At 35.3% G+C, this 13,766-nt stretch overlaps 1 protein-coding gene across 2 annotated transcripts; it reads right to left on the bottom strand.

Annotated features, from left to right (window-relative positions):
• Positions 1–689: 689 nt before the first annotated feature.
• On the bottom strand, positions 690–9,019 carry abhd11 (abhydrolase domain containing 11). Of its 2 annotated transcripts, none has more exons than XM_005813987.2 (6): positions 8,768–9,019; positions 7,376–7,511; positions 6,906–7,079; positions 5,248–5,418; positions 3,123–3,304; positions 690–2,370 (listed from the first exon to the last, which is right to left on the bottom strand). In XM_005813987.2, the coding sequence occupies exons 1-6, from the start codon at positions 8,881–8,883 to the stop codon at positions 2,235–2,237; spliced, it is 915 nt and encodes a 304-aa protein (XP_005814044.1). In that variant the 5' UTR covers positions 8,884–9,019; the 3' UTR covers positions 690–2,234. The 2 variants fall into 2 exon arrangements, with proteins under 2 accessions (XP_005814044.1, XP_014330006.1); XM_014474520.2 differs by having other exon boundaries at positions 6,906–7,083; positions 8,768–8,857.
• Positions 9,020–13,766: the final 4,747 nt, after the last annotated feature.

Here is a 13,766-nt window from a genome sequence, read left to right as displayed (position 1 = left end):
TTTTTAGTCTTTTTCTCTATTCAAACAAACATAAAACACTGATTGTAGTAAACATTTAGTGCTTTAAATGTTAATTCATACAGACCTGGCAACCCAGCTGCCAATCTAAAAGTCTACTGAACATCGTTATAGAATCTTATTAAAGTTTTACAGAAGCAAACGACCTCTTGACAAAAGAGGCTCATACAAATAAATGAACAACACCCTGCTTATTCTCACATGTGGCAGTTTCACTACTGGAGCAAACTCATCGACCCCGAAGAGACTGAAATTAAATCAAAACCACTATGATTGCGAACCTACATACGTCGCTGCAGCATATATACTCGGTGATATACTCTCTTAGCCTTGTGCCTTATTCATAACGATAACTGGAATATACGCGCAGTAAACAGGGAAAACACTGACCAACTACAGAGACACAACAATGTCACCACGGCTTGTCGCCAGACACAAAGGAAAAATGAAGACCGAGCGTTTTGAGTTGCAGCCTGAGAGAATCAGGAAAGAGTTTGTGTTAATACTGCATTGAAAAAGTTCCAGCTTGAATCCAGTAGATAATAAATATGTTGGCATAAAAATATAACCAGCGCTCTCAAAGGGGTTGTTTTTATAACGACTTAACCGACTAGCATCGGACATTCTTAATGAACCACAAAGTTACAGTACTGACCAGTTGGGTCCAAAACCTCCTCAGATACAGTTTTTATTTTACCGCAGTGCTACTTTAACTCACATCCGCAAACACAGAAACACTTCCTTCACAATCCTGACATAAATACAGCAGCTCTCACAAATCTGCACATAACCAACTCATTTTGAATTTTAATGCAACTTTTGTTTGATGTAATAATCAAGTGTGCATACGTGAATCACTTTTTGACTGAATTTCAGCGTTTAGCTTTCTATCAATTATAGTAAAACTGGTGAACCTGAAGTCAAGTTAAGTTAATTTTTAGTTAAGCTAATTTTTATCCATTAGCCTATAAAGGTTCTTATATGAAGATGGTGTTCAGAGAAAAATCCACATTATATGACAAGCATGGCACTAGGAAGACAGTCTGAAATAATCAGAAAAGTTTGCAAAGATAAAAGCCAGGCTGATAAGACAGAAATGAAGGACCGGTAGACCGGTTCCTACGATTCGCTGCATCCTCTGAGTTAAAGATTAAATTAAAAAAAGAAAGAAAGGAAGGTGCATTTTATTAATAAAACTTTGGTTTAAAGAAATAAAAATTTAATTTCAGGGCTACGATTTCATAAGATAGGTTTGGCACAAAGCAACACTATAACTATAGTGAAACATGGCAGTGGCAGCATCATGGCCTGGGGTTACTTCTCTTCATATTAAAGAAATTCTGAACATCAGTGAGTTTTGGGCTGTGAAGGAGCGATGGTATGGTTAAGTCAAGACGAGGGGTTGTGAGTCTTTCTAACGCAGACTAAAAGCTGAAATTAAATCAAAAAGTGCTTCAATTTGTTTTAATTTTTTGACTTTCATTTGTGTCCCGATAAATGTTTAAAATGATTTATTACACTGCAAAAACATTTTGCCAAGTATTTTTGGTCTAGTTCCTAGTGAAGATATCATAGTTCAATTGAAATAAGACAAAACTGACTTAGAAGTAACTTAGCAAGATATAGCAGCTCGTTTTAAGTCAATTATTTCATAACAACAATGAAAAATGTTACGGAATAATTTCACTTATAATAAGATATTTTTCCCACAATCTACAAGTATAGATAGTACTTTTTCCATCAATATTTAAATAATTTTTAACTTAAAACAAACTAACTTAGTTAGTTTTGTTTTATTTCAAGTGTAGAAACGAGACCAAACATACTTGGTAAGATTTTGTGTTTTTGCAGTGCATCCTTTCATGGCTTTCTAAATAAGGTGCGTAAACTTTTGCGATTCACTGTATATGAACATAAAGACAGTACAGTGCAAATGACAGTTTCTTTGGATTAGTACATTACTTCCAAAAACAGCCCCATGATGTTAAACGGATCTATAAACGGGTCAACTGAAACGTTTCTACAAGCTGGATAATCTACAACCACTAATAAATTAAAATCCTTTACACCAGAACGACTAATGGCTTTAAAAGTAAGAACTGACTGCTGCAAAAGAGAGCGGGTTTGGTCCTGTTATCTCGAATATTAGGATCGTTATCGACTCCGCTCCACGCTCAGAGGCGCTGTAGAAAGTCTGCAGGCGCGGCCGCAGGCGGCTAAGACTGGAGGAAGGAGATGATGGAGCTGATGAAGTCCAGAGGCTTGTCAGCGTGAATCCAGTGGCTCGCGTCTGGGATGTACTGGATGTCGGCGTTGGGGAACAGCCGTTGGATCTCTGGGTAATCGTCGGAGCTGCAAACAGCAGCGGAAAGAAAAGCTCAAAGACGGTCGTAAATAAGGAGCAATTAATTTGACTAACAACTTTAGTTTCACACTATTTAAAGTTTAGCAGAGTTAAAGTGTTATAGTTTGAAAACTACAAAAATGTTCAATTATTAGTGTAAATAAACCCAAATTATGCTCCTTATTTGTTTGTATCCCCTTTTTAGTGCTTATTGTTGCTACTTTGTTTTATTTATATAATATATGGTTAATTTTATTGATTTGATGCTTTTATTTTGATAGGACAACTTCTGTATTTTTTTATCGCAGTTGTAACAGTGTTGATAAAATGTATTTTATTAGCAGCCCCCTTGATAGAGGCAAAAGATATTTTGTAAAATATTTATTTTTATGAAATATTTATTTACTTTATAAAATAAAAATACATATTTTTTTATTTTAAATTGATTAATTATTATTTTTTCTTACTTTTATGGCTTGTCTTAGTTTATAATCAGATATAATAGCAAAAAAATTATCCTGACTAAATTCAAATTATATCTATAACGCTATTACATTTAGAGATGAGCTAAAATTACCAAAGTTTGTAAATGCAGAACAGATTTTTCCAACTCCTGTGCAATGGCTCCAATCAAAAGAAAATGTCTCTAATAACGAACGAGAGCAAAATGCTGACAGCATATTATGAAAGCATAAGATCAAATGTCTATTTTCAAGCCTCATCATCACTGGAAGATGAATGTTTCTGTGATGTTTTCTACCTGATATAAGCAGAACTGGCTCCGCCCAGAAACAGCGTTGGCCCCTCGTAGACGGTGTCCAGTCTGGGGAAACTCATGATTTCCTCCAGGTGAGCTGCGATGGCCTCCAGGTTGACCCTCCAGGAGTAATGTCCGTTCTCCTCCACCAGGTTGGTCAGCAGGAACTGGCGCACAGAGTGCTCCTGTGCAGGGACGAAGGGAGGAAATTACATTTTGTTATTAGAGGGGACAAAGTAAAGTACAACACAAAGTTTTAACAAAACATAAAACTGAGTTTGTCCAGAGACTTTTACTCACCCAAATCAGCTTTCATTCTTTCTTAAACTTGGCTTAATACAGCGAGTGTTTTGAAAGAAAGTGACCCAAATCCTGTTCTAATTACTGAAAATAAATGTATTCAGTCGAGCCCAAAAGAAGCTGAAAACTAAATCTATTTCTTTTAAACGTGCAAAATCTACTACGGCGTATTAGGATAATTGTAGGGGGAAAAAGTGGTACATTTCTGCCAAAAACCTCTGAAGTTTTGAGAGTAATCTCAGACATTTTCTAGAAAAACAAGGACATTATTTACTGGGAACAATAAAATGTTATTTTTAGATTAGTATCAGAAATTTTCTACAAAAAAACACTAGGAAATGTCTGAATTTCAAACGACGAACATTTTATTTTATTTTTTTTATTTTTTTTTAGAAAATTTCCATGTTTTCTAAAAAAAATCCTGAACTTAATCACAAAACTTCTGAGATTTTGGCAGAAATTAACATTTTTTCTCTATCTACAATGACCCTGATATATTGAGAAAAGTAAATAAAAAAGCGCAAAATTTCTGCCAGAAAACTCACAAATTTTGAGAATAATCTCAGGAATTTTCAAGAAAAAATAAAAATCAGTAATACGTAATAATAAGTAATAAGTAATGCAATTCCTCATAAATATTGATTTACTGTAGTCTCCCACAAGTTATACATCCTTTAGATATTTTGTATGCACAGATGAAAATCAATAAACAAATATTGACTGCACTGCACAGAATAATAATAAATAACGGCGACAGTGTGGTTGTCACTTAACTGCACGTCTAAATAGGAGATTTTTCTCAATAATAAAATACTGAAGTTCATCAAACTAACAAAACTAAAACAAGGTTTTAAAAAAAGCAACTGGACTTCAGTTCTTGTATTTAAGTTGCTTTGTTTTTAAACCTTTTTTGGTTTTTCCTTCATCTGTGTGAAACTCACCTGTGACTCGTGTAACCTGCCTGACTCTCCCTCTCTCTCTGCTTCCAGCTCTGTTCTCTGTTCGTTTGCCTAACAACAGTATGACGAAACAACTTCTTAAAAACTTTAGCCATTTGTGTTTTAGAAAACGGTATTCACTTCCCTTTCAAAATACAAATTTCTTCTTACATACTTGCCCTTTTCCTGCACTGAAAAATAATCAGTTTTATTGTTTTTTTTCTGCTGCATTTATTGTCATGGCAGGCTAATAAAAATACAAACACACTGCATGTTACAAGCACAGTAGGAGAGAAGAAGCATAAAGTACTTAAATTGAAGTTATTACTCATAGCAGTATTAAATTAATTGTATTAGTTAGTTTAAAGGGGGAGTATTATGTAAAATCAAATGTTAAAATGTTGGGTAACACTTTATTTGAAGGAGTGTGAATGAGACTGACATGAAGTGTCATTAAGTAAATAATTCATAAAAAGGCTCAACTTTGATTTATTTGGTAAATACAGATATTTTAACGCAAAGTTTCATGAACATTTCCATTAAAATTCAATTAAAAGTGTCATTATTTACCAAATGACACTTAATAAACAGTCGTGAGGACTCCTTCATGTTTGACAGCATCATGTCTGTTTTAAATAAAGTGTTACCAAATGTTGTAAACCTAAAAGTTTTACAAAATAAATAAATTAACTAAAACAGTCATATTAAATAAATTAGAATATAACAAAACTTAAGCAGGTATTAAACACTCTTATGAATGAAACAATAAGTCAGGGGAGGGAACAAATCTGCACTTTTTCCAGGGTTTTCGCCTGTGGGATGAACATGTTCAATGATGAATACTGAACGGAGGTAGAGTGAAATGAACGTAAAGAAGCGGCGGCTCTAACCTTCACTAAGCTCCGCAGCTGATCCTCAGCCATCCGCCTGGCGGTGGAGCGAGGGATGTCGGTGGAGATCTTCATCTCCTGCATGGCCTGGATGTAGAAGCGGAAGTTGGTGCGTGTGGTGGTTTGGGCCGGGCTGATGTCCACCACCACCAGCCGCTCCACCAAACTGGGCTGCAAACAACAACAAAGAAAGGCTGAGCTGTGGACAAGCCTGTCGCAATTAAAATAAACTTGATCATTTCCTTTCCGATTACTAATGTTCTTTTAGACATTATAATCCATTGTATTTGTGGTTTCGGTTGTGTCTTTAATTTATTGTTTTTGGTTCTCGTGTTTTATTCTAACATGAATTGTTTGCTGCAAAATTCTAATTTATTGGTCTTTCAAAAGGCAAACTTGAATTATTTTCAAGATAACATCCATATAATACCTGAAAATGGTCTCAAAACAACAATATTACTGTTTATCGCAAAAATTACTGGGACAAAATTTGTTATTGTGACAGGCCTGGCCGGGATGAAAAACAAGAATCTCAGCTTTGAAGGACTTGATTAGAAGTTTAAAATACCAACGTCTAAGTTTTAGGAAGTTAGGACTGATTAACCTAGTGAATAAATAAGTTAATAAGCAAATGAGTAAAGCAAATGTAATTAAGTGAGCAAGTCAGTAAAGTAGGTTAAGTAAGAAAAGTAATTAACTTCATTTATTATGTTTAACAAATTGAACTAGGAAGTCTTTACAGCATAAGAAACTTTAAAACAAGTAAGTTCTAAATAAAAAGTTTGAAGATTAAAAGTGATACCAGAATCCTCTACAACACACGTGTCAAACTGAAGGCCCGGGGGCCAAATCTGGCCCGCCATGTCGTCTATGTGGCCCAGAGGGACAAGTAAATAGAACGTTGAAAATAACCGTTGTATGCTTAAATAATATTTTATCAATGAAATGAAAGCAGTTTTCAATCGAAGAGAATTTGGGCCACAGAAAAAAGAAATCAGAATTTCTTCTCAGAATTCTGGCTTTTTTTCTCAGAATATTATTCTGATTTTAGTTTTTTAAGATGAAAAGCCAGAATTGTGAGAAAAAAGTCAAAATTCTGAGTTAAAATTCTCAGAATTCTGACCTTTTGACTTGACCTGTGAACTTTAGACTTTTGACCTCACAAGATTAAAGTCAGAATTCTTGGATTTTTCCGTGGCCATAATCTTGTTCTGTTGTTTTCTCAGGTCTTCTGCCAAATTACATCAATGTTTGGTTTTATTTAACTTTAAGAACTCATTAAGTGCAGAGGTGGATATTTATTCATATTTTAGAGGTTTACTAATGAGTTTTAAGGACATTCATAATCTTGATATTGCCCAAAATAAAATTAGTTTGACATCCTTGCCTTACAAACTCATTTATAAGCTAAAACTATTCACACTGTTAGCAGATGTGGTTCTGATAGGAGACACCCCTGAAGTAATGAATAAAAAAAGATACCAGATAATTAAAGTGTTGTAACCCAAATTAAATATTCAATTTCATTTACATGTGAACTTTGCTGTGTCATTATCTCATGACAAAAATGAGCCAGTGCCTGAATCCTCCCTGACCTAAAAGGTCGGTGCGGATGTCAGCGTCGCCTCGTCACACGCTGACATTTAGGGGTCACCCACCTGTGTCAGAGCGGTTGTCATGGCGGTCTTCCCGCCCATGCTGTGGCCGATGAGGACGCACTTCTCGATGTGCAGCTGGCTGAGGAGATGTTTCAAATCGGCGGCCATCGCTTCATAGGTCAGCTCCGGGATGTGAGGGCTGTTACCGTGGTTACGGGCATCTACAGTCAACACCTGACTGGACAAAGGACAGGTAAGACACTTGGAATGGGGGAAAAGGAGGCAACAGAGCGAATTTTCTCAGCCCTGACGTCACCAACAAAAGAGGTGTTGTGGCAAACGTATTCAAGTTGAGCCAAGCAGGTGTCATTTATCAGCCGAGAGGCGGTATCAAATGACTGCTGCCAGCACACGTCCAATTTCTCTAAAAAGAGCTATTGACGAGCGGCTGCGGACAAACGCAAGCGCACAATGACTAACTGTTCCAGACGTAACAACAGACGGGTGTGAAGTCTTCATCAATGCGTTACCTTTCGGCCTGTGCGCTGCACCAAGGACTTGGCGATCGAGTGGAAGTTGGATTTACTGCCGAAGAGGCCGTGGAGAAACACCAGGGGAGTGCTCTCTCCCTTACCGTCGAACACGTCATAAGTCAAGCTGACAGGACTGAGGGGGAGAAAAACACATTCAAGTTGAGGAAAGTTGATAAATTATCAATAGTCACAGATTCTGATGACAAAAACAATCTGAGTATCTTTGTTTTCTCCATGGTAGAATGGAGAATGTACCATTTAAACAGAGCGCCACAAGATGTTGTGCAATACTACTTTCAAATCAATAGATAATCTTTGAGTAAATTACTTTGCTTCCATCTGCTGGTGCAGCACAGATATTCACATCATTAACCTTCATTGTTAAAATTACTGTTGTGACGATCAAATATCACAAGATCAGAGGATTTCTACATGAGAGTAGCAAATTTATTTTAAAAGTTAAGGCAGTTATTACTACCCCAGCCTAATTTTCTTTTTACAATATAGATAGAACTCAAGTTTTTGTCATACATTCAGTAATAATAAATGATCTATCTATCTATCTATCTATCTATCTATCTATCTATCTATCTATCTATCTATCTATCTATGTGAAACGATATTATTTTTACTCAGAATCTCCCAGCATGTCTAACAGGAACCCTGCTGTTACTTAAAACAAATATCTGCAAGAATGCAACTTTAAAAAAAAAAAAGAGGTCAGTGCTGATTTTTGTTTTAGTTCTAGTCAATGTTTAAAAAGGAGCTTTTCATATATATTTTTTAATATTTAACCTGAGCAGTTAGCTTGGTCACATATTTTCTTTCTACAACCAAGAGATAATTGATAAACGTATAATATGAAAATCACACAGATCATCCACAGGCCAAAACATGCAGATATAGCAAGAATCTTAAAATGTATTCAAAATCTTTCAGACAAACAAACAAAATATTTGTAACCGATTTCTAAGGCACAAATTCTAAGAGTATGGAGGTTAAAATTAAAATCTTTATAACAAAAGTATTTGAAATCCTGTAATGTAGCTGAGATGCTAACTTGGTGTTCATGTACATTAGCATTTAGATTTCAGGACATATTTTCAGAAATTCTGATTTAATTTAGTTTTGCCACTAGCTTTAGATTTGAAGCTGCTATATAAAAAACGATTCTTGTTAAATTTGCTAAAATGTATGAATGATATTTATAACTGTTAATGCTTTAAAGACATCACAAGGTGACAGACGGTACCGGTTAAATAATGGAGTGATTTAAATCAACAGCAACACCAACATCGCGCCACAATTTCCACTCAGAAACACGGCGGTACCAGCACCGAGCCCGGGCTGGTGGAGGACACCTGTTAGCCGGGAAGCTAGCGGGGATACCTGGATGAGCTGGCTGGCCGGACCGGGGGACCCGCATCCACCTGTCCGGCGAGCAAACGGCAAGACGGCCGGATGCTCAGCAGTCCTCTGTGAACCAGGCGACACAAAGCAATCATGGCAGCATAGGTTCGGTTACTGAACGGTCCACAAACAACATGTGCCTTTGAGAGCGGCCGCAGTGACAGCACAGAGCCGGGGAGAGAGCATTCAGAGCGGCCCCGGAGGTCGACAACAGAGAGAACCCCCACCAGTCCGTCAACAGCTGACAGTGCGTGATGACGTAGGAGGGGGAAGGTTTTACCCTGGGCTCAGTCTGTCAGGCACGGAGTTCGTTCCATTGAGATATACATCGATGGTTTCTTCATTTCAAATTCAGTTCAATTAAATTTAAAAATACTTTATTGATCCCAAAGGCAGATTAAATGTTGTTGTAACTCACATTATTTGTCAAGCTTCTTCAAAGTATTGTTGTAGAGGCTGATAGCGGTGAGCAGGCAGGAGCTCCTGTAGCAGTCTGTATTACATTACAATTTGAAGAAGCCTCCACCAGAGGGCAGTGTTTTACGATGAAAGTCTCATGAAGACAGAGCTCTGGGTGGCTGATTTATGTAAAATCAGTCTGTTGTCCAGATGAAGATGGAGGTATTTATTTACTGCAAATAAATAAATAAATAAATAAATCTGACCAAGTATTTTTGTTCTATTTAGTGCAAATATATTAGTACAATTGAAAGAAGGCAAAACTAATTTACAAGTAAGTTTTCTGCTGTGAATTTCTGGTTTCTCAAAAAAAAAAAGAAGAAAATTTTGGTTTTGGCCCTTCTCCAAAACCAGAAATTCACCTCCATGTCCCAAGTACCTAGATGTGTATTGTAATCTATGGAAAACCTATCTACAAACTGTTAAAACGCTGGTTCAATCAGCAGCTTGGACTCTCATCTTTGCTTTTGTCAATAGCTCAGTAATTGTTGTTGTTAATTATAATCATATTTTATATCGTAATAATATATTTCATATATATTAAGTTTAGAAGTTATCTTTCCATTAAGATATCTTATGTATAAATAAATGTAAAATTAAATATAGTGAAATTATGCTGGGAAAGGTGGGAATTTATATCTCTGAAACAAAAAATGTTGATGAATCGCAGTTATGATTTGAATTGTTAATCTTAAGTTGAATTTATGTCATATTAAGAAGTGTTTAATTTTCAAAATATTTAAAAACTGCCTGGTTTTTCCGTGACATTAGTTTACCATGGAGCTCGTTGGCGTATTTAAACCACTTGGTGTCACTATAGTTTTATATTAATCTGCTGCACCAGAGCCAGGGCCTCACTGCAAGAAGACAAAGATTAAAATGGCATTTTCACCTATGTTTTTTAAGATTCAGATTCATTTAAGTCATCCGTGAAGCATGTTTCTTTATTCTGCAAGCCTGGTTGTCACATTAAGTCCATAAAAAACAAAATGATCAGTCTAAAATGACTGAGAGGATGGCCTGTGCTGCCACTAAACATTTGTTACTATAGGCGACGTGTCTTCAGGGATGAAGCATGCTGTAAATCATCACCATGGTGATGATATGGACCCGAACAAGGTGTCAAATCTCACCGAGCGACGAAAAAGGAAGGGCAACAACCTGCTTATCGCTCAAAAGTTTACTATTAAAAAGAGTTTCAAGACAAAATAAATAAAGGGCAAATGTCCGATCAGTAGTAAATACAAACATTTTCCTGTATTTGAGATAGCTTAGCATTCTGAATGCAAGCTGATTCCCTTCGAGTTAAGAAAAAGTTGCCAAATTTAGTGCTTAACAAAAAAACAACTAAAAGCTTTGTGAAACACTGAATATGACTTTAAAAAACGTTTGTTTGTTGGAATATCCCCCCAGTAGGAACCGTTTTGATCAATGGATATCAGGACCTTGCAGAGCTATTTTCTGTGATGCTAGTTTTTTTTTTTTTTTTTTTTTTTTTTTTCATATTCATTAAAAAAAAGAAAATATTTGAATGAATCCTCTCTGCATTTGATCATATCGAGTTGTAAATCTTAACTACTTTAATTCAACAAGCCTGAACTGGATACTTGTGTCCTGAATAGATTATTTAAAACCCAATTTGAGATTTATTAAACCTTTACTCCAGTAGTGAAAACACAGAAAATGGAGCATTTCTAATACTTTTTGGCCTCAATGCCACCTTCTCTAAGCAACAGGCTGATCGAATGTTGACTAAACTGTTCTGAAAAATAACAGGGATTTCTGAAATCTTTATGGAAACCAAAACTTGGGGCTGAAATCTTATCTTGTTTTTCTGAACCCATCATTGCGTATTGTCTTGTCTTGTAAGTTGATCTTATGGTTTAGGGGATACATTTTAATAAATAAAATAAGATTGACTTGCAAAACTCCTGAAAAAGACACTTTAATGTTTACTTTTTACATTTTGAATTCACGATTTTCTGTCCAGTACATTTGTAAGCAAACATATTATTTCAAATTAAAGTGGTTAGATATAATTGTTGATTCTAATTTTATTTAGCGTAGTTTATCAGTTAAATCTGAAGCAAAATTTTCAAGCAGACATGCACTTTATGACTTTTTCTTCCTATTTGATCAAAATTAAGTACATTAATTGTGTCTCATATGTTAGCGCTTAATCTTTTTTTATAGTTTACAGGATCTGTATCATTATTGTACGTAGATATGTAGACAGAAAGTTAACTAATTAAGTCATAAAGTACAGTGCAAAGCGCCATAAGAATATCTAACATTATCAAGATTAGGATCAAATACAGCTGAAAGCTCTGCCATAAAAACAAAGGTTATCAAGAATCAAGCAACAAAAGACGGTTATCAGATACAGAGTGCCTGAAAAATTATTCATAAACTTTGAAGCTTTCTACATTTGAACACACCACAAAACAACATGTATGTGAAGTACAAGGGGGAAATATTTAATACATCGTTTCATTTTAGGCCATATCAAAAATCTGAATGTTCTTAAAGGGCTGGTTGTGCCAGAAAATATTGATAAAACCCATTAAACTGTTAATATATCAATAAATAGCTTCCCTCAGGCCTTTAGTCTGACACATGGTTGAAAACGTAAAGAGGAGAGAATCCAGAAGAACAGGACTAAAGAAGTCCAAAGTATGTATTAAAACTTGAAAATGTATGTTTGCTCTTCATTCAATCTGAGTGATCTGAACTATTTTGAAAAGGTCAAAATTTATGTCCCAAATTGTAGCATTGATAGGCGGATCTACAAAGCTACACTCAAAAAAATTAAAACCACAAATAAATTTTTCTTTGCATTACTTTGGCATTTTCAAGCATCTTCTGTTGAATTTCCAACACTGTGTCATAACACAGCATGTTTAAAGTGCACCATAATTACACCTGCTGCTGATAGTTTATCACAACATTTCTATCCATCAGCGGATCGCTGACGTTTCGCTCCGACACCAAAATATTGGACTTCAGCCAATAATCTTGTTTGTGTCGCCTGTCGAGATCACCTGTTTCTCTACTTCTTTTTTCATCTTTGTTCGATGGAAAGAGAAGTGGACATGCAAATGTGGCATTTGAGTAATTTTTTTTCCTATTGTCATGCTGCTCTTCCTCTTTATCTCCAGATGAAGGTCATACTGAGAGGAAAAAAGAAGTTGCATAAGAGAAGTACACAGCAGTGTGAAAATATAAAATGGATTTAGATTAATGTGTGTTAAAAAGAAAATAATTATTGCAACTTATTCACAGTTTGGTCAAATTCCACTTTGAGACCCGGCTCAATCACATTACAGCAGGATCATATGTATTTTTATTATTTTTTTACCAGTTATTTGTTAATTTTTACATTGTGTGTGAATTGTGAGACAGTTATTTTTTGTTTTTAAGCATATGCACTGACTGATGGCACCTTTTACATTTTGTTGTCCTTGTGACAATGACAATAAAGATTTATCTCTATCTCTATTATTTGTCTGCATTAAGTGTGTCTGAGTGTAAAGTTGTAAAAGTTTGTGATAAAGATGACATGAGATACTAAGATGGACCTGAGGTATCTCCTGATTATCAGCACAGTTTTATCTGAACCTAATTTACTCTGTGATGTATGAAAGAAAAAAATAAATCACACATCTGTTTTCTACACGTGCTTATGCTGGCATGGTCAAGTCAGAAAGGAAAACAATGTTTTAATTGTGAAGATAAATATCAACGAGGACGCATCTCAAATATTATTCCTTACAGCTGCTTTTAAATAATTTATTATGCTTTTTAAAATATAGCATTCATTTTCTAGCAGCTTAGAATCACCAGTGAAGCTATTGGTCACATTTTTTCTGTGAGGAAGTACAGACACGGGGATTCAAACTCAGGATCTGCTTGCTGCAAGGTGCTGCAACCTGTGTCACCTAATAAAGATAACCTTTTGATTTTTTCTACTTCTCCTCTGCTACTTCTCCTCTGCTGGCCTAATTTCTAATGTGGATCATGTCACTTAAACACAAAACCCTCTACTTTCCACGAAGACAGTGATCAACCTAATGGGAAAAAGGAAGTCAGGTGATTTTTAATTTTTTTTTTTAAAAAAAAAGGAGAACCATAGTTAAAAAGAGACAAAACCTTTGTGAAAAAAGTCAGAAATATCTGCAATGATTAGAAATGATTCACCGTTATATTCCCTTTGCTCATTTTCCAAAAGTTTCAACAAACCTTGAAGCTGTTCTCACTCTCTGCTTGAGTTGTTTTTATTTGTAAAATCTTATGATTGTAAAATATTTTTTATCACTTAACATTTTAAACTAAGTACCAGTACCTTGTAAAAGTATTTAAACTCATCTATTGGGATCTTGTGTACAATTGCATAGGGGAAGAAAAATGGTACATAGTTAACATTTTTATAAATGAAAATCTGAAAAGTGTGGAGTAATTTTTCTTGATGAAAGTATGGTGTGTAACCATCTTTTACTGAAATTTCAGCCGCAACCTTTCA

Source organism: Xiphophorus maculatus, chromosome 11, assembly GCF_002775205.1.
Source record: "Xiphophorus maculatus strain JP 163 A chromosome 11, X_maculatus-5.0-male, whole genome shotgun sequence".
Taxonomy (NCBI): domain Eukaryota; kingdom Metazoa; phylum Chordata; class Actinopteri; order Cyprinodontiformes; family Poeciliidae; genus Xiphophorus; species Xiphophorus maculatus.
The sequence above is the reverse complement of the archived record's forward strand: the minus strand, read 5'-3'. Positions and strand labels throughout refer to the sequence as shown.